General features: G+C 40.9%; 1 protein-coding gene across 4 annotated transcripts in view; it reads right to left on the reverse strand.

The window, feature by feature from the left end:
- The window catches only part of LOC115135315 (nucleolysin TIAR-like), a 28658-nt gene extending 6624 nt beyond the window's left edge, over window positions 1-22034 (reverse strand). Inside the window, exons 1-11 of one of the 4 annotated variants that reach the window (XM_029669877.2) lie at window positions 21952-22034; window positions 19414-19510; window positions 13171-13320; window positions 12963-13017; window positions 12783-12870; window positions 9709-9784; window positions 9271-9379; window positions 7940-8035; window positions 7712-7796; window positions 4554-4677; window positions 4272-4429 (exon numbers count right to left, since the gene is read on the reverse strand). In XM_029669877.2, coding sequence (XP_029525737.1) covers window positions 4272-4429; window positions 4554-4677; window positions 7712-7796; window positions 7940-8035; window positions 9271-9379; window positions 9709-9784; window positions 12783-12870; window positions 12963-13017; window positions 13171-13320; window positions 19414-19425 — 953 coding nt within the window. In that variant the 5' untranslated portion in view covers window positions 19426-19510; window positions 21952-22034. Of the gene's footprint in view, window positions 1-4271; window positions 4430-4553; window positions 4678-7711; window positions 7797-7939; window positions 8036-9270; window positions 9380-9708; window positions 9785-12782; window positions 12871-12962; window positions 13018-13170; window positions 13321-19413; window positions 19511-19820; window positions 19966-21043; window positions 21207-21951 lie in introns of those variants that run through there. The other 3 variants (XM_029669875.2, XM_029669873.2, XM_029669874.2) reach the window with 3 other exon arrangements.
- Window positions 22035-22043: the final 9 nt, after the last annotated feature.

Raw genomic sequence — 22043 nt, forward strand, 5'->3', positions numbered from 1 at the left:
ATTTGCAAATTACGATGGAAAATAAGTATTTGGTCACCTCCAAACAAGCAAGATTTCTGGCTCTCACAGACCTGTAACTTCTTCTTTAAGAGGCTCCTCTGTCTTCCACTCGTTACCTGTATTAATGGCACCTGTTTGAACTTGTTATCAGTATAAAAGACACCTGTCCACAACCTCAAACAGTCACACTCCAAACTCCACTATGGCCAAGACCAAAGAGCTGTCAAAAAGGACACCAGAAACAAAATTGTAGACCTGCACCAGGCTGGGGGGACTGAATCTGCAATAGGTAAGCAGCTTGGTTTGAAGAAATATACTGTGGGAGCAATTATTAGGAAATGGAAGACATACAAGACCACTGATAATCTCCCTCATCTGGGGCTCCACACAAGATCTCACCCAGTGGGGTCAAAATGATCACAAGAATGGTGAGCAAAAATCCCAGAACCACACGGGGGGACCTAGTGAATGACCTGCAGAGAGCTGGGACCAAAGTAACAAAGCCTACCATCAGTAACACACTACGCCGCCAGGGACTCAAATCCTGAAGTGCCAGACGTACTGGCTTAAGCAGGGGGACACATGTCCAGGCCCGTCTGAAGTTTGCTAGAGAGCATTTGGATGATCCAGAAGAAGATTGGGAGAATGTCATATGGTTAGATGAAACCAAAATAGAACTTTTTGGTAAAAACTCAACTCCTCGTGTTTGGAGGACAAAGAATGCTGAGTTGCATCCAAAGAACACCATACCTACTGTGAAGCATGGGGGTGGAAACATCATGCTTTGGGGCTGTTTTTCTGCAAAGGGACCAGGACGACTGATCCGTGTAAAGGTAAGAATGGGGCCATGTATCGTGAGATTTTGAGTGAAAACCTCCTTCCATCAGCAAGGGCATTGAAAATGGAACGTGGCTGGGACTTTCAGCATGACAATGATCCCAAACACACTGCACGGCAACGAAGGAGTGGCTTCGTAAGAAGCATTTCAAGGTCCTGGAGTGGCCTAGCCAGTCGCCAGATCTCAACCCCAAAGAAAATCTTTGGAGGGAGTTAAAGTCCGTGTTGCCCATCAACAGCCCCAAAACATCACAGCTCTAGAGGAGATCTGCATGGAGGAAGAAAACCTTGTGAAGACTTACAGAAAACATTTGACCTCTGTCATTGCCAACAAAGGGTATATAACAAAGTATTGAGAAACTTTTGTTATTGACCAAATACTTATTTTCCACCATAATTTGCAAATAAATTCATTAAAAATCCTACAATGTCATTTTCTGGATTTTTCCCCCTAATTTTGTCTGTCATAGTTGAAGTGTACCTATGATGAAAATTACAGGCCTCTCTCATCTTTTTAAGTGGGAGAACTTGCACAATTGGTGGCTGACTAAATACTTTTTGTAAATCTCCCAACATAATTCATTACTTGTGAGCTCAATAGATTATTACAGTGCATTCAGATCCCTAGCCTTTTAAACATATTTTGTTACATTACTGCCTGACTCAAATGTATCAATCTACACACAATATCCCATAATGAAACTGTTTATTATACATTTTTGCAAATGTATTGAAATAGAAAACAGAAATACCTTTATGTAAGTATTCAGACCCTTTTCTATGAGACTCAAAATTAAGCTCACGTGCATCCTGTTTCCATTGATCATCCTAGAGATGTTTCTACAGCTTGATTGGTGTCCACCTGTGGTAAATTCAATTGATTGGACATGATTTGGAAAGGCACACCTGTCTAGATAAGGTCCCAGGAAAAACAAAGTCATGAGGTCGAAGGAATTTTCTGTAGAGCTCCGAGACAGGACTGTGTCGTGGCACAGATCTGGGGAAGGGTACCACAAAATGTCTGCAGCGTTGAAAGTCCCATGAACACAGTGGCCTCCATCATTCTTAAAATGGAAGTAGTTTGGAACCACCAAAACCCTTCCTGGAGCTGGCAGCCCTCCCAAACAGAGCAAATCTGGAGGGAAGTGACCAAGAACCCGATGGTGACTCTGACAGAGCTCCTCTGTGGAGATGGGAGAACCTTCCAGAAGGACAACCATCTCTGAAGCACTCCATCAAATCAGTCCTTTATGGGAGAGTAGCCAGACAGAAGCCACTCCTCAGTAAAAAGCACATGACAGGTCACTTGGAGTTTACCAAAAGGCACCTAAAGGACTCTGACCATGACAAACAAGATTCCCTGGTCTGTTGAAACCAAGATTGAACTCTTTGGCCTGAATGCCAAGCGTCCCGCCTGGAAAAAACCTGGTACCATCCCTACGGTGAAGCATGGTGGTGGCAGCATCATGTTGCGGGGATGTTTTTCAGCAGCAGGGACTGGGAGACTAGTCAGGAACGAGGTAAAGATAAACGGAGCAAAGTACAGAGAGATCCTTGATGAAAACCTTCTCCAGAGCACTCAAGACCTCAGACTGGTGCAAAGGTTCACCTTCCAACAGGACAAAGACCTTAAGCACACAGCCAAGACAACGCAGGAGTGGCTTCAGGAAAAGTCTCTGAATGTCATGGAGTGGCCCAGCCAGAGCCTGGACTTGAACATCTCTGGAGAGACCTGAAAATACATGTGCAGCGACACTCCCCATCCACCCTAACAGAGCTTGAGGGGATCTGCAGAGAAGAATGGGAGAAACTCCCCAAATACAAGTGTGCCAAGCTTGTAGCGTCATACCCAAAAAGATCAGGAGTCACTGCCAAAGGTTCTTCAACAAAGTACTGAGTAAAGTGTCTGAATACTTATATAAATCAAATATGTCCATCGTTTATTTCTAAGAAATTTGCAAAACTTTCTAAAAACCTGTTTTTGCTTTGTCATTATGGGGTATTGTGTGTAGATTGAGGGGGGGAAAAAACATTTAAAATCAACTTTAGAATAATGCTGTAACATAACAAAATGTGTGAAAAGTCAAGGAGCCTGAACTTTCCAAATGCACATTTTTGAAAAAGTGGGGATCATTATTTGGCCTTTATAGATTAGTTAGCAAGATCTGTTTTTGGTCCAATAGCATATTTAAAAAGATTAATCTTCCTTGAGGATCGGTTTGCGCAATCTGATCAGAATTGTTGCTAATTAATATAAAATCACCCCTTTTGAGTTTCTTTGCACACCCAACCTCATCTATATTTGTAGACCGAGTTTCCTGTAAACCGTAGATATTATATTCCTTTTTTAGCCAGGCAAATACCCCCCCCCCCAACCCCATATCTAGATCTGTTGTCACATCAGACCATCTCCCTGACTCATGACGCACCTTCGCGTCCTAAGGCAAACCCTTGGTGTAGGCCAAAAGGAAATATGGGCAATCCCATGATAACATTATTCAATACTGCCACCCATCGCTCACACATTCAAAGTCCCATAGGTCTATTGCATATCTATGAGGGTGTTTAACCAAATAACATGGAAAATAGTCTGGAACAAAATTAATAACAATAATAGATCATATTAATAGAAATAATAACAGCACAATGTTATAAAATCCATGGTCATATTAAGAAAGTCCTAGCAAAGGCTATAAGCATGTCAGTCCAGTGTGCTCATTTTCATGCTCTGACGTCACGAGACTGTTGGCCAGGGGGAAGAGCTGGTTGGTTTGTTCAGCTGCCCACGTGCTTGGCACGTTCTGGCAAAATTCCTGGAGCACGTCTAGTGTGCACTGAGTGCTAGTTCAGTAAAACCCGATCTAGAAATATGACAACAACCACAAAAACGCTGTATGCGAGTAGATTACGTTGAAAACAACGGTTGGCCATCTTGGACGCTGTCTAGCTCTTTGAAAGCTCAATGGGGCGACAAAGCTCAATGGGGCGACAGATAGGGTTTAAGTGAGACTAATTATAACAGCGCCCCCCACAGGCCAACTGGTGCATTTTCTTTTTTTACTAAGTTACTCATAGCCTCTAGTTTCTGTGTGCCAAATTAGAAAAAAAGTAGACCATGTCAAGAAAAAAAAACTTTTCAGACAATAACAATAGGTTAAGCAAATAGTGTGGGAAAAGTATTATGAATGTAACCAGCAATGTGAGCCTATTTTGAACAATCACAGTGCTATGGTGTAATTTCGCACCAGGAAGCCTACAGTATAGCCCGAAAACAATGGCGAACAGTCATTGTTCAAAACCGGAGATAGCAAGAACAGAATTCCATAACAAAAGAGGTGCTGCAAACTGAATGGGTTTAGAAACTTTGGAAAGACTACTCCTTTCAAGGCTGTAGGAGCCTTTTGGACACAACGTCCAAAATGTTTTATACTTACTCTACACCAAATCCTTGCTGATTCCATGACTGTCCATAAGACACTCCATAAGAAGGCACTTGCCAACCATTTGCCATGTACTGTTGCCCATACTGCTGGGCCTGGGGGCTCCCATACATTTGGTTCCACTGTCCCCACTGACCCTGACCGTACTCCACCTGAAAGATAAAAGGAAAAAAAATACAGAGAAGGACACCTTTTTCTTTCTGGATGAGTAAAGCAAATAAATGTGCAATGGGGAATGTAGCGATTTTATTTGAGCAATATCTCAATTCAAGATACCTGTGGTACGCTTTTGGCCATGTCGGGGGATTCTTTGCCCCAGTAGCACTTCACTATGTGGCATTCAATGGACGTTCCATTTACAGAGACAATTGCATGGGCAGCACTTTCATGGGAGGAAAACCTGTCAGAAGAACAAACGTAAAGAGACTGGTCAAGAAATATATTTCAGCAGTTTAATGAAAATGCAAAGTAAAAACTTGCCGCATGAAAGATGATTTTTTTGTTGTGTGGTTTATATACAGGTAAATGTAAAAAAATAAAGAAAAACCTTGAGTAAATCTGGCTACGTTATGGTGTTAAGGTACATTTATCTTGCATGGTCACTCAACCCCTAGGAGGGAAAGGTAAACGCCAATAAATACACAGCCATTCTGAGTGATCACCTTCAACCTATGGGGAAGCGTTTATATTATGATGGGAGTGATCTCTTCCAGGATGACAATGCTCCCATCCACAAGGCATAGGTAGGGCACTGAATGGTTTGATGGAATTTCCTCGTGGAATGATGGTTTCTCATCTCTCCAATATAGTTCCAGACACTTGTAGAATCTATGCCAAGGTGCATTAAAGCTGTTCTGGCGGGTTGTGGTTGCCCAGCGCCTATTAAGACAATGTTTTTAATTTGGGAAGTTACCTGTAGTGTTCACTAAGAAAGTAATAAGTACAGTTCCAAGAACACAAATAATAACACACTTTACAATAACTTTCATGAACAAAATAAAAACTATTTATAATGAGTAAATACTACTATTTAATTCAAGAGAATTTATAACTCCACTCAAAAATTCTTGGTATTTAAAAAAAAATTAGTCCACTGTTGATACAGTCCCCAATTTTTTTGCATGTCAGCAGTCAAGTAAAAAATAAATATTGGACTTGGCAAGTGACACTTTGCTTCTTGAAAGTCCAAGACGTTGAAAACTTGACTGCTGGCATGCAAACATTTTGGAATGTATCAACAGTGGACTAATGGAAAAAAAATACCTAAAAGCTAGTTTAATGGATTTTTCCTTTATTATCAGATCACATTTTATGTCACATGCGCCGAATACAACACCTTACCGTGAAATGCTTACTTACAAGCCCTTAACCAACAATACAGTTCAAGAAATAGAGTTAAGAAAATATTTACTAAATAAACTGAAAAATAAATAAATAATTAAAAGTAACAATAACGAGGCTATAGACAGGGGGGGACCGGTACAGAGTCAATGTGCGGGGGTACAGGTTAGCGGAGGTAATTTGTACATGTAGGTAGGGGTAAAGTGACTATGCATAGATAATAAACAGTGAGTAGCAGCAGTGTAAAAACAAAAAGGGGGGCTGTCAATGTAAATCCGGTTCGCCATTTGATTAATGGCCACCGTGGCTTGGGGGTAGTGGCTGTAGGAGCCTTTTGGACCAAGACTTGACGCTCCGGTACCGCTTGCCGTGCAGTAGCAGAAAGAACAGTCTAGGACTTGGGTGACAGGAGTATTTGACCATTTTTTGGGCCTTCCTCTGGCATCGCCTAGTATATAGGTCCTGGAAAGCAGGATTCCTGACCCCAGTGATGTACTGGGCCGTACGCACTACCCTCTGTAGCACCTTACGGTCGGATGCAGAGCAGTTGCCATACAAGGCGGTAATGCAATCGGTCGGGATGCTCTCGATGGTACAGCTGTAGAACTGTTTGAGGATCAGCGGACTCATGCCTTGCCTGGTTAAATAAACGTAAAAAAAAAAGCCAAACCTTTCCAGTCTCCTGAGGGGGAAAAGGTGTTGTCGTGCCAGCTTCACGGCTGTCTTGGTGTGTTTTGACCATGATAGATTGTTGGTGATGTGGACACCAAGGAACTTGAAACTCTCGACCAACTACACTACAGCCCTGTCGATGTGAATGGGGGCGTGTTTGGCCCGCCTTTTCTTCTAGTCCACGATCAGCTCCTTTATCTAGCTCATGTTTAGGGAATGGTTGTTGTCCTGATAACACACTGCCAGGTCTCCGAACTCCTCCCATAGGCTGTCTCATCGTTGTCAGTGATCAGGCCTACCACTGTTGTGTCGTCAGAAAACTTAATGGTGTTGGAGTCGTGCTTTGCCATGCAGTCGTGGGTGAACAGGGAGTACAGGAGGGAACTAAGCATGCAACCCTGAGGGGCCCCCATGTTGTGGATCACCATGGCAGATGCGTTGCTGCCTACCCTTACCACCTGGGGACAGCCCATCAGGAAGTCCAGGATCCAGTTGCAGCGACGTGTTCAGTCCCAGGGTCCTTAGCTTAGTGATGAGCTTTGTGGGCACTATGGTGTTGAGCGCTGAGCTGTAGTCAATGAACAGCATTTTCACATAGGTTCTCCTTTTGTCCAGGTGGGAAAGGGCAGTGTGGAGTGCGATTGAGATTGAGTCATATGTGGATCTGTTGGGGCGGTATGCGAATTGGAGTGGATCTAGGGTTTCCGGGATGATGGTGTTGATGTGAGCCATGACCAGCTTGTCAAAGCACTTCATGGCTACCGACATGAGTGCTAGGGGCGGAAGTCATTTAGGCTTTCTTGGGCACAGGGACTATGCTGGTCTGCTTGAAAGATGTAGGTATTAGACTCGGTCAGGGAGAGGTTGAAAATGTCAGTGATGACACTTGATAGTTGGTCCACGCATGCTTCGAGTACATGTCCTGGTAATCCGTCTGGCCCCGCGCCTTGTGAATGTTGACCCGTTTAAAGGTTTTACTCACATCGGCTACGGAGAGCGTGATCACAGTTGTCTGGAACAGCTGGTGCTCCCATGCATGCTTCAGTGTTGCTTGCCTCGAAGCGAAAATAAAAGGCATTTGTAGTGCGTAATAGTTTGCAAGCCCTGCCACATCCGACAAGCGTCAGAGTTGGTGTAGTAGGATTAAATCTTAGTCCTGTATTGAAGCTGTATATGCATTTATAAAATGGATTATCCATGAAATTTACAATAAAGCATAACCAAACAAGGTTGTAATAAAATAATTGAACTACTTCCACAACTAAATCTGATTGATTCTAGACATTATTGTGGGGGCTTTTGGTGTCATATTGGAAGCTGTATCATTAAGTCATGTACCAGTACTGCCATTTACAGGAAAAATTAGGCAATAAATTGTACATTAACAAAATAGGGAATCTTCACTTAGAACAAAACATTACCTAATGAAAGAGTAACCTTTCTCTGGGAAAACTCGGATTTCCATTATTTGTCCAAAGGGTGAGAATGTCTGTCGCATGAGGTGCTCTGCAACGAAAAAGATTTCAATATAACATTCATCCTTTGTCAGCCAACCCAGTCTCAAATTTGTTTGCCAAAATGTATTTGTTAGCAACATCTAATGATTCTAAACCATCTGTGTGTATCTTTTCAGGTTTAAATTAACTTGCCTGACAGTCCTGACTGGATTCCTCCACAATACACGGTGCAGTTCTGGGGACTGGATTGGTTCACTACATCTTCAAACCTCAGCTGCTTCGAGCCATCTGGTATAAACATACAAAAAATATGAATATGAGCATTCCAGTGGTGTGATTTGAACATTGGGGGGGGTAATGCCCTAAGAGCTGTTTAAAAAGACCACCAGAAATTTCTGACTGTTTTGGCCTACCTGGCCTATCACCAGGCAGTAAATTAGTTAATAGACCAGCAACAAAGAGTTCCAAATCTCTCTGCCAGTGGCTCCCGTGTCCGCGCCCCCAGATCCACACTCACACATGCAGTCATAGCCTTTTCAAGGGGCCCTAAGCGAAACATTTTGGAAACAGACTCCCCTCGACAACAGAGACATTTTTTGTTTTAAGCTTAATTTCCTGCAACCCTACACATTTTGCCATGGCATGTAGAGTAATGTTTGCAGTTTTTAATATGATATCCGATTGAGAGTGACTAACAAAAATCAGTGGGGGCCCCCCGGGCGGTAATTCGACCATGAGTACTACAAGTTCAGATAGCCGGTGAGACATTTTTAGATTGGTAAATTAGTTTTGCCTGACTACCCAGACTCCTTGCTCCAGCCAAACGCTACGCCACACTCAGACATTAGTTTCTTCACACATTCAGGGGCCGTCTGATTGGTCCAGATACAGATGGGTTGGGCCAAAACCAGAACACACATGGGTAAAGCGGCAGTTAAGAGACAATCCAATCGCTGATTACTTTATTTTGTACAACACCCCTCGTCACGACAAACAAGTTAATGATGTCAGTCTCAGACTAGGGTATCTAGCGAAACGACAGAGCAGTGGAAGAATTTAGTGTGAGTCATCAGGCTAAAAAAAAAATGCTGACATGGGTGAGTGTGTCAGTGACTAATATAACAAGAGAACACAGCTTCTAACGTGTCCTGCGCAACTTGTGAAGGTCGTAGAGGGAAATGTAAATGTACGTGTTCCTGAGAGTCGTGGCTTTCAGGGACGGGGTCATAATAGCTGATAGCCCCAACTGTTCAAAAGTTGGAGCCAAATTTGTAGGAAGAAAACAAAAACCGCTCTGTTGGAGACAATTGCATTTAGGGGATATTTTGGAGGTTGCTCACGTAACTGTGGTTCTATGAACTAAGCGACACAGTCCGTGGAATGAAAATAGTTGGGGGAGACAAAATAGCTCTCTGGAATATGTCCCCCTCAGTTATATGCCAACTGGGCCAATAGAGCATTCAGCCTCATAACGCCCATTTCAACTCCAATAAACACATTAGTCATAGCTCACTCATACTTACTGTCTTGCACATTTTTGGGGGCGGGTGGCTTGCGAGTTGCCCAGTTGGTCCTGATCTGCCGTCCTCCTAACCACTGTCCCCCCATGTGCACGATGGCATTCTCTGCATCCTGTCGATTTAAACAAAAGACAAAGTTCCTTCTCCAGATTCTACATGCTTCTATACATATTCTATAAACTAAGTGCTATTGTGTAATTAATAACATGTTTTACATACTAGATGGATGGATTAGAATAGATATTCAACAGGAATAATGAACTATCAAACAAACTACAACTTGTACTTAAGTAAAAAATTAGATCAACAGAGAACACGAGATGTGCATTTACTTTGTACTTATTTTTAAAAGTTTAAATTATCTAAAGATCAAATCTACTGAAAATAGAAAATAGTAAACAGAAATAACCTTCATCTTGTGTTCCTGCACTGGAGCCTTACCAGTTTGTTATAGAAGGACACAAATCCATACCCCTTAGATTTTCCTGTCGTCATGTCCTTCACAACACGAGCATCCCTGGAAGGACAAGACAATAGCATCCATAAAACAAAAACCACACACACACTCACACAGAACTGCAAATAGACTACATTCTCCAATAAATATCTTATTTACTTTTTTGTTTGTTTTTTTAAATCCTCAAATGATTACAGGTAATATTGCATTTGAAAAAAATGTAAGTACAAAGACATGTGACCTATGCTGATATTTTAATTGCTTTTTTCTTCAGATTAATTAAGGGTTCTCTGTCAAATATTACCCCAATTATAATCCTCAAACTCAAAATAAACACTTCTTATGGATTACCATGCATTCCTAATATTTGCTGATGGTGCTCATTCTACCAGAAATATCAAAGACAAAAAAAGGAATTAAAACAGCATACAAGGCCCGATAACAGATTTCTTTATTTTTCCTGGTCAATTCTTTACCACCAATATGGAGTTTGGAGAGCTGCAAATGTTAAAATATTTACTTTTCAGAGTTTTAGGAACGGAGCATAAAACTATCAACAATCCTAAGCTATCCAGAATGTTCTAAAGTATATATGGTCTGGTTCAAAATGGACACCCTTGATAATGTATAAAATAATTCAAATACTGAGCTATATTGTATACTCTAATTTGTTTAACAAGTTATACATTTTCAACCAAAAAAAAGGTATGGGTGAAAGTTACAGACACCCCTGTTTTCAATACATCACCTTGGCATTGAGCTTTTTTCTCAAATATTGTATGAGTTGGAGAACACATTGGGAGGGATCTTAGACCATTCCTACAAACAGAATCCTTTATCTGCATTATAGACTGCCCCCGTCAATTCAAACCACAGGTTTTCAAAATCGGTTTCAAGTCCGGAGACTGAGATGGCAATTGCAAAATGTTGATTTTGTGGCCAAATAACCATTTCTTTACGGATTAATTTTGATGTGTGCTTGGAGTTATTGTCTTGCTGGAAGATCCACTTACAGCAAAGTTTTAGCCTCCTGACAGAGGCAACCAGGTTGTTGGCTAAAATGTCCTGGTACTAGGTAAAGTTCATGATGCAGTTGATCTTAAGGGCCCCTTGACCAGTGGAAACAAAATAGCCCCCAGAATATGAAAAAAATCCACTACCATATTTTACAGTAGGTACGGGGTTCTTTTCTGCTCATGCATTCTCATTTCGATGCCAAGCCCACCACTGTTGTGTGTGTGGCCAAGGAGCTCCATTTTCATGTCATCCAACAAATGTAAACACCTTGAGTTTGCTAAATGGCAATGGCACAGATTGGAACCGGTGCTTTGATCAGATGACATGAAAATAGAGCTCTTTGGCCACGCACACCAGTCTTGGGTTTCGCGACAATGAGTATGCATGAGCAGAAAAGAAACCCCATACCTACGGTAAAATATGGTGGTGGATATTTGAATTATTTATTTTATAGTCATTTTTGCTCATCTTTTATCAAGGGTGTCAATATCAGACCCCACTGTATATTGAATATTGGTGTTTGTTATTCTAAACTAGGTCATGTTAATACAAAAAATTACAAATGGAAAGGAATAATAAAATGAGAAAAAAAAGGTCTACATCCGAGTTTCCAGTGTGTACAGTTCCTTGTGGTTAGCCTTCAAGCTCCTGTCCAATCCTATAAGCCTATTTGTCATCACAAACTACTTACCATTTCCTACATTTATCAAAAAAGAATGAGGGAGAATAGAAAGCGGACACATTCAAAAAAAAAAAAAAAAGTTGGGGGTGATACAGACTGAAAGTCAAAATCCATATTATACGTGACAATTGAGAAGAGCTTGTGTCACTTCTGTCATCCTGTTTCTCACAATGATCAAAACAGTTGAATGGCTAATGAAAGGCATAGTGATTTATGTATCAAGACGGAGTGATGTGCTTTAAAATTACATTTCAACCAATAGTCAAAGTAATTACATCTACAGCACCAGTGAAAAGTTGACACACCTACACAGAGGCTTTTCTCTATTTTTACTATTTTATACATTGTAGAATAATAGTGAAGACATCAAAACTATGAAATAACACATATGTAATCATGTAGTAACCATAAGTGTTAAATAAAAATATATTTTATATTTGAGATTCTTCAAAGTAGCCACCCAAGCCTTGATGACAGCTTTGCATACTCTTGGCATTCTCTCAACCAGCTTCATGTGGTAGTCACCTGGAAGGCATTTCAATAAACAGGTGTGCCTTTTTAAAAGTTAATTTGTGGAATTTCTTTCCTTCAATGCATTTGAGCCAATCAGTTATGATGTGACAAGGTAGGGGTTGTATACAGAAGATAGGGCTATTTGTTAAAAGACCAAGTCCATCATTACTTTAAGACATGAAGGTCAATCCAGAACATTTCAAGAACTTTGAAGGTTCCTTCAAGTGCAGTCGCAAAAACCATCAAGCGCTATGATGAAACTGGCTCTCATGAGGACCGCCACAGGAAAGGAAGACCCCGAGTTACCTCTGCTGCAGAGTATAAGTTCATTATTGTTAACTGCATCTCAGATTAAGGCCCAAATAAATGCTTCACAGCAACATCAACTGTTCAGAGGAGACTGTGTGTAATCAGGCCTTCATGGTCAAATTGCTGCAAAGGAACCACTACTAAAGAACTCATTCAAGACTGTTGGGAAAGCATTCCAGGTGAAGCTGGTTGAGAGAATGCCAAGAGTGTGCAAAGCTGTCATCAAGCCAAGGGTGGCTACTTTGAAGCATCTCAAATATATTTAGATTTGTTTAACATTTTCAGTTACTACCTGATTCCATGTGTTAATCCATAGTTTTGATGTCTTCACTATTATTCTACAATGTATAATATATTACATAGTACCTGGTTACACATCTATTCTGTTTATGGACCCATTACAAAAACATTTTTATGAGAAGAACTCTAAAGTTACTAAAATTATCAAAACAGATAACTGAGTAAAACAATCTCCAGAGGATGTCAAGTCAGAGGAAACATACTAAATCAAATTCTTAAAAACACAAAGCAACTTACGATATTTTCCCAAAAGGTGCAAATGCAGCTTTGATATCCTCAGTGGTGATCTCAGGGCTCAAGTCTCCCACAAACACATGGAAGTGATCTGAAACGGCCAAGAAATAATGACTATTAGTCCCTGATGTTGCGACGGACTTTGGAGCAAAACAGGAAAAAGTTAAAAATGTAAACACTTACTTGATGTATCTTTCTTCTGGCTACTTGGAGTGGTGGCCCAATTTACTTTGACCTCCTGAAGATAAAACATGTCACAGAACAATCAAATGTAAGTGGAGCAAAGGCATTCATTCCATGTCCCTAAAAGCCAGTGTGAAAGGGTAAGAACCAGCAATTCTTAGGAAGAAAGCCACAGAGAGAGTATTTCATTGCAGAGTGGAAGAATTACCTTTCCCAATATCTTCCTCCCATTCATGGCTGCTAGGGCAGCAGCAGCATCTCTATGTTCAAAGAACTCCACAAAGCAATACGGGTCATTGCTTGACTGCTGCAAAACAGAAAATCCCACAGAAGAGTTCATCCTCCTGCTATCGGGTTGCTGAGAAGAAAATAAATTAGGAGAATATATTATTGTCAAACATATTTGGAATAGAATTGCAAGTACTGAGTGACCATGTTACTCTATTGGGTGATTATCATGTATCATGAATAGTGCTGGTATATGCAACAGATGTTATCCAATTCAAATCATGTCAATCATATTTAAAAGGCTGGGATTCCATAACCCTAACCTCTTTCTTTTGGACAAGTGTGCCAAAGGTTAACCAGCCAAAGTCTGTTTTATTTAAAAAATAGATTTTAAAAAATAGCAATTTAATCTGATTGCATTCATCGCACAGTATGTACAGTGGGGCAAAAAAGTATTTAGTCAGCCACCAATTGTGCAAGTTCTCCCACTTAAAAAGATGAGAGGCCTGTAATTTTCATCATAGGTACACTTCAACTATGACAGACAAAAGGAGAGAAAAAAAATCCAGAAAATAACATTGTAGGATTTTTAATGAATTTATTTGCAGATTATGGTGGAAAATAAGTATTTGGTCACCTATATACAAGCAAGATTTCTGGCTCTCACAGACCTGTAACTTCTTCTTTAAGAGGCTCCTCTGTCCTCCACTCGTTACCTGTATTAATGGCACCTGTTTGAACTTGTTATCAGTATAAAAGACACCTGTCCACAACCTCAAACAGTCACACTCCAAACTCCACTATGGCCAAGACCAAAGAGCTGTCAAAAAGGACACCAGAAACCAAATTGTAGACCTGCACCAGGCTGGGGGGACTGAATCTGCAATAGGTAAGCAGCTTGGTTTGAAGAAATATATTGTGGGAGCAATTATTAGGAAATGGAAGACATACAAGACCACTGATAATCTCCCTCGATCTGGGGCTCCACGCAAGATCTCACCCCGTGGGGCAAAATGATCACAAGAACGGTGAGCAAAAATCCCAGAACCACACAGGGGGACCTAGTGAATGACCTGCAGAGAGCTGGGACCAAAGTAACAAAGCCTACCATCAGTAACACACTACGCCGCCAGGGACTTAAATCCTGCAGTGCCAGACGTGTCCCCCTGCTTAAGCCAGTACATGTCCAAGCCCGTCTGAAGTTTGCTAGAGAGCATTTGGATGATCCAGAAGAAGATTGGGAGAATGTCATATGGTTAGATGAAACCAAAATATAACTTTTTGGAAAAAACTCAACTCGTCGTGTTTGGAGGACAAAGAATGCCGAGTTGCATCCAAACACCATACCTACTGTGAAGCATGGGGGTGGAAACATCATGCTTTGGAGCGGTTTTTCTGCAAAGGGACCAGGACGACTGATCCGTGTAAAGGAAAGAATGGGGCCATGTATCGTGAGATTTTGAGTGAAAACAAGGCCATTGAAGATGAAACGTGGCTGGCTCTTTCAGCATGACAATGATCCCAAACACACCGCCCGGGCAACGAAGGAGTGGCTTCGTAAGAAGCATGTCAAGGTCCTAGAGTGGCCTAGCCAATCTCCAGATCTCAACCCCATAGAAAATCTGTGGAGGGAGTAGAAAGTCCGTGTTGCCCAGCAACAGACCCAAAACATCACAGCTCTAGAGGAGATCTGCATGGAGGAATGGGCCAAAATACCAGCAACAGTGTGTGAAAACCTTGTGAAGACTTACAGAAAACATTTGACCTCTGTTATATACCCTTTGTTGGCAATGACAAAGTATTGAGAAACTTTTGTTATTGACCAAATACTTATTTTGCACCATAATTTGCAAATAAATTCATTAAAAATCCTACAATGTGATTTTCTGAATTTTTTTTTCTCCTTTTGTCTGTCATAGTTGAAGTGTACCTATGATGAAAATTACAGGCCTCATCTTTTTAAGTGGGAGAACTTGCACAATTGGTGGCTGACTAAATACTTCTTTGCCCCACTGTACATAGAACCCACCACAATTTATATCTGAACTAGGCTGAATCATACATTTATTAAAGGAGAAAGAACTTGTTGAAATGGAATACATCCCATTTCGACTAGTAAACATGACCTGAAACATCTGACTGAACGAGTCACTCATGAGGGGAAGAAAAAGACACCAAACCTAACACGTCTCAACTCAACTACAGTACATCCGAAAAGTAATCAGAACCCTAGACTTTTTCCACATATTTATTTCTTACAGCTTTATTCAAAAATGATTAAATTGAGAAAATAAATCACACACAAAAGCCCATTATTACAAACCCAAACGTTTTTGAATGTTTGGAAATTTATTACAAATAAAAAACTGAAATATCACATTTACATACAGTTGAAGTCGGAGGTTTACATGCACCTTAGCCAAATACATTTAAACTCAGTTTCACATTTCCTGACATTTAATCCTAGTAAAAATAGGTCAGTTAGGATCACCACTATTTTAAGAATGTGAAATGTCAGAATAAAATAGAAGAGAATGATTTATTTCAGCTTTAATTTCTTTCATCACAATCCCAGTGGGTCAGAAGTTTACATACACTCAATTAGTATTCGGTAACATTGCCTTTAAATTGTTTAACTTGGGTCAAACGTTTCAGGTAGCCTTCCACAATAAAGTTGGGTGAATTTTGGCCCATTCCTCCTGACAGAGCTGGTGCAACTGAGTCAGGTTTGTAGGCCTCCTTGCTCGCAATCACTTTTTCAGTTCTGCCCACAAATTTTCCATGGGATTGAGGTCAGGGCTTTGTGATGGCCACTCCAGTACCTTGACTTTGTTGTCCTTCCGCCATTTTGCCACATCTTTGGAAGTATGCTTGGGGTCATTGTCCATTTGGAAGACCCATTTGAAAACAAGCATTAACTTCCTGACTGATGTCTTGAGATGATGCTTCAATATATCCACATAATTTTCCTCCCTCATGATGCCATCTATTTTGTGAAGTGCACCAGTCCTTCCTTCAGCAAAGCACCCCCACAACATGATGCTGCCATCTGCATCACGGTTGGGATGTTGTCCTTCGGCTTGCAAGCCTCCCCATTTCCCTCCAAACATTACAATGGTCATTATGGCCAAACAGTTCTAATTTGTGTCATCAGACCAGAGGACATTTCTCCAAAAAGTATGATCTTTGTCAACATGTGCAGTTGTAAACCGTAGTCTGGCTTTTTAATTGCGGTTTTGGAGCAGTGGCTTCTTCCTTGCTGAGCGGCCTTTCAGGTTATGTCGATATAGGACTCGTTTTACTGTGGATATAGATACTTTTGTACCGGTTTCCTCCAGCATCTTCACAAGGTCCTTTGCGGTTGTTCTGGGATTGATTTGCACTTTTCACATCAAAGTGCATTCATCTCTAGGAGACAAAACGAGTCTTGTTCTTGAGCTGTATGACGCTGCGTGGTCCCATGGTGTTTATACTTGCGGTCTATTGCTTGTACAGATGAACGTGGTACCTTCAGGCGTTTGGAAATTGCCCCCAAGGATGAACCAGATTGGGAAGGTCTACAATTTTTTTTCCTGAGGTCTTGGATGATTTCTTTAGATTTTCCTATGATGTCAAGCAAAGAGGCACTGAGTTTGAAGGTAGGCCTTGAAATACATCCACAGGTTCACCTCCAATTGACTCAAATGATGTCAATTGGCCTATAAGCAGCCTCGGCCATTTCCAAGCTGTTTAAAGGCACAGTCAACTTAGTGTATGTTAACTCTAGACCCTTTGGAATTGTGATACAGTGAACTATAAGTGAAATAATCTGTCTGTAAACAATTGTTGGAAAAAGTACTTGTGTCATGCACAAAGTAGATGTCCTAACCAACTTGCCAAAACTATAGTTTGTTAACAATACATTTGTAGAGTGGTTGAAAATAAATGTTTTAATGACTGAAACCTAAGTGTATGTAAACTTCCGACTTTAACTAAGTATTCAGACCCTTCACTCAGTACTTTGTTGAAGCACCTTTGGCAACGAGTACAGCCTCAGGTCTTCTTGGATATGACACAACAAGCTTGGCACACCTGTATTTGGAGAGTTTCTCCCATTCTTCTCTGCAGATCCTCTCAAGCTCTGTTTGGTTGGATGGGGAGCGTCGCTGCACAGCTATTTTCAGGTCTCTCCAGAGATGTTTGATCGGGTTCAAGTCCGTGCTAAGGCTGAGCCACTCTAGGACATTGAGACTTGTCCCGAAGCCACTCCTGTACTGTCTTAGCTGTGTGCTTAGGGTCGTTGTCCTGTTGAAAGGTGAACCTTCGCCCCAGCCTGAGGTCCTGAGCACTCAAGAGCAGGGTTTCTTCAATGATCTCTTTACTTTGCTCTGTTCATCTTTGCCTCAATCCTAACTAGTCTCCCAGTCCCTGCTGCTGAAAATCTCCACCGCATGATGCTACTACCACACTTCACCGTAGGGATGGTGCCACGTTTCCTCCAGAAGTGATACTTGGCATTCAGGCCAAATAGTTCAATCTTGGGCTCTCGAGTTGGGCAGCAGTCTAAGGCACTGCATCTCAGTGCAAGAGACACCACTACAATCCCTGGTTCGATTCCAGGCTCTATCACATCTGGACGTGATGGAGAGCCCCATATGAGAGCGTACAATTGGCCCAGCGTCATCTGGGTTTGGTAGGTTGTCATTATAAATAAGAATTTGTTCTTAACTGACTTGCCTCGTTAAATTAAAAAAAGGTTAATTTTGTTTTTTTAATACAAAAAAAAATACAAAAAAATAAAAAGAGAATCAGACCAGAGAATCTTGTTTCCCCTGGTCAGAGTCCTTTAGGTGCCTTTTGGCAAATTCCAAGCGGGCTGTCATGTGCCTTTTACTGAGTTGTGGCTTCCAGTCTGGCCACTACTATAAAGGCCTGATTGGTGGAGTGCTGCAGAGATGGTTGTCCTTCTGGAAGGTTCTCCCATCTCCACAGAGTAACTCTTTCAGAGTGACCATCGGGTTCTTGGTCACCTCGGCCAGGCGGTCAGCTCTTGGAAGAGTCTTGGTGTTTCCAAACTTCTTCCAACTAAGAATGATAGCAGCCACTGTGTTCTTGGGGACCTTCAATGCTGCAGACATTTTTGGTACCCTTCCCCAGATCTGTGTCTCGACACGATCCTGTCTCGGAGCGCTACGGACCATTCCTTCGAGCTCGTGGCTTGGTTTCCTCTGACATGCACTGTCAACTGTGGGACTTTATATAGACAGGTGTGCCTTTCCAAATCATGTCCAATCAATTGAATTTACCACAGGCGGACTCCAATAAAGTTGCAGAAACATCTCAAGGATGGAAACAGGATGCACCTGAGCTTAATTTTGAGTCTCATAGCAAAGCGTCTGAATACTTACGGAAAGGTATTTTTATTTATATATACATTTATTTCTATAAATTAGCAAAAATGTATTTAAAAACTGTTTTCGCTTCATCATTATCTACATACAGTATTATGTATAGATTGATCAGGGACATTTTTAATTGAATCCATTTTAGAATAAGGCTGTAACGTAACAAAATGTGGAAAAAGTCAAGGTGTCTGAATACTTTCCGAATGCACTGTTGGTCATATGAGGGTAGCCTATACCGTCTCACCCAGCTACGCTGGAGACGTCGACAAACTATTGGTCAGGTCCACTAGAAACCATTATATCAACAGCCCATGGTAGATCATGTTTACCCTTCTCCCCCTGTAACTACGGTAACTGCAAGAAGTAGGATATTAGACGGTTTTAGGGGAGGTGCTGAAACTGACCCATTTTGGGTGACAATGAAATTATTGAAAAAAGAACTGCATAAAAAATGAATGCTAGGTTATGCAAGGATATAGGCAAAATGCTTTATAAAAGGGTAAGGCTAATTACAAATGACCTTTCCTGTCCTTGATATGTCAAGGCAATTATGTAAATGTAATGGTGTGTTTATCAACATGATGCAAATCTTTTCAGTTTTATGTGCGAAAATAAAGACCAAATGGCAACATTGATTCAAAATTAATGGAAAAAGGGATGGAATTATGTGAAAAACTGGTATGTGCCAATGACCACTGTTACAGTCAAAAAGGTTAAACAGTAGTACCCTGTCTACTGACTTGAATTCCTTGACCTAGTGCATAATCCATGATAATGAAACTCGGCAACACAAATGTCTCCATAAGTCATCATAGCTAATAGAGCAGAACACATCTTACCTCAGTGATCATTTTACAACTTTTGCAAGGTCCAATTTGGGTGAACAGCTGAAGAATCAAAATTTCTGTTACATCTCTGGACAGGTTACCAACATACCTAGGGAAAAGATGGGGCAAATTAGTGATCTCAGGAGCACTGGTGGGAAAAGTACCCAATTGTCATACTTGAGTAAAAGTAATGATACCTTAATATAAAATGACTCACGTAAAAAAGTCACCCAGTAAAATATTACTTCAGTAAAATTCAAAGTATTTGGTTTGAAATATTCTTAAGTATAAAAAGTAAATGTAATTGCAAAAATATACATACGTATCAAAAGTAAAAAAATAATTTAAAATTCCTCAAATTAAGCGAATCTTTTAAATTTACAGATAGCCAGGGGCACACGCCAACATAATTTACAAACCAAGCTTTTGTGATATGTGAGTCCATCAGATGAGAGGCAGAAGGGATGACCAGGGATGTTGCTTGATTAGTGTGAATTGAACAATTTTCCTGTACTGCTCAGCATTACTAATGTAATGAGTACTTTTGTGTGTCTAGGAAAGTGTATATGGAGTAAAAAATAATTTTATTGAAGTAAAAGTAGTCAAAAATATAAATAGCAAAGTACAGATACCCCTCAAAAAAAAACGACTTATTTAGTACTTTAATGTATTTTCACTTAAGTACTTCAAGCAACTGCTTAGGAGGTTGGTTAAGGATAGGCGAGGATAGGATAAGTTACGTTGCATCAAATATTGGCTTTAATGTTATTTATTGAATATCAAATTTAACTACACAAACATTTAGTTTTAAGCACACAAATATGATTTTGCTCATGACTGTGGGAAGGTGTGCCCCTATCTGTCCAATGAAGACATTTCTGGAAGAAAAAAAAAAAAAATCTGTCCATTTAGGGAACATATTTTGGCTTGGAGTCTATGGGACCCCTTTTGGCACTAGACAAAAGGTCTGTGTATAGCCTCTAGATCGGACAAAATGTTGTTAGATTGAACGTGTTATTTGGTTTAAGGATTAGGTCTAATTAGTCAACAAAAGACGATGACCAAGGCACTCTTCTTGCAAATCATTATAGCCTAATTATTATGTAGCTATTATTTGTTGACCAACCAAAGTAGATAGTTTAGCTAGAAATATCAACTAAGAAGCTAAGCTTCGTTTCAAATAACACCTTTTCCTCATCACTTCAGTATGCAGACAAGAGAAAGGCTAGTCCATTAAACGCAACTCATAAATCGTGGAGTTGGGTCGGCTAAAGAAAGACATGACTTAGTTAGCCGTCAGCTAACTAACTCCTAGAACATTATCCCAGCCATGATGGGGACATTTCAATAACATTTAGATAGCTAACGTTAGTCATCTATGTAGCTGGGTAACTTAGCTAGCGAGCTGATGTGCCATGCAATGTAATATTGCATAAGTTCACGAATATTTTGATCAGCCTACTGGATAGTCTTGTAACCGTTGTTTCACTGGGGAGAAAAAAAGTATGCTGATTCGCCTAGTGAGAGGTTAAAATGAGGAAGCTGTTGAGGTCGATAGTTATCTAGCTAGTTAACAGTTAGTTAGCTAACATTGCCAAGCTAGCTAGGAGGCAAAGTCGTGGCTGTTGTGTTGACAACTTACAGCGTTTTGGGGTGGCTTTCGTCTTCCATGTTCAAAAATCGATTGGTATGAATGCCGACTAACTAACGGAGTATGCTGAAATAAACAAGAAGATGGCCTAATCAATGTATTTATGCGGTAGCTAACTAAGAGGAAGAAAATGGCGCTAACCGGAGAGTCAGGAAGCCGACTCATGCCCATGCGCATGCAGTCTACAGGGGGACTTGAGGTAGCGCTAAAATAAAATCAATCAGATATCTCGAGTAGGCTAGTCTTATACTATAACATCTCGGTAAAATACGCTAGCCGAGATGAAGGTGGAATCCCTGTTGTGCCAACATCTGTCAAACGTCATAAACCTAATTGGGGGCTTTTATTTTGAAAATGTCAATTAAAGCGATACTGTATAAACATTGAGGGGATTCGATTAATCTGTCTAAAGCGCCCTGGTAGGCATGTAATTGCATCAGGTGAAAGTTGACTGCATTCGTTTCGGAACCGGGCTGCCACCCGGTCGTGAGCCAGGTGCCCGTTCAAAGCCAACGGTGAAATCGGCTCAAAACAAAAGTCACGTAATTACACGTAGAATAATGAGTAGGAGTCTGTGTTTTCACAGACGTATATTTAATGAAAAACAAATGCTTTATGTTTCTGGATGATGCACCGTGATGTCTTGTTGACAACATGACCGAGCGGCGCAGATTCCTGTTCGATTTGAGAAGGGTGCATTCCTCCTCACAGCTTTGCCAATTCACGTCACGGGCCATAGACCGGTTCCCGGCGTTTCAGCATTATCGAATCCGCCCATTGACCAACGATACATTTATGACTGTAGCCACGCTCTGAGCTGAATACATTGTACCACCACGTGTGAAGTAGCGCTATTATTGGAATCTATGGCGCAACGTTAAATTGGAAAATATACATACAAACAAACAGGTGTTCCTGTCCTGAACGTAAATACCAGATCGCCTCACTGTTAGGCTGGAACCTTCTCCCTGAATCTCGAGACACTGGAGGT

Source organism: Oncorhynchus nerka, unplaced genomic scaffold (assembly GCF_034236695.1).
Source record: "Oncorhynchus nerka isolate Pitt River unplaced genomic scaffold, Oner_Uvic_2.0 unplaced_scaffold_3___fragment_4___debris, whole genome shotgun sequence".
Lineage (NCBI taxonomy): Eukaryota > Metazoa > Chordata > Actinopteri > Salmoniformes > Salmonidae > Oncorhynchus > Oncorhynchus nerka.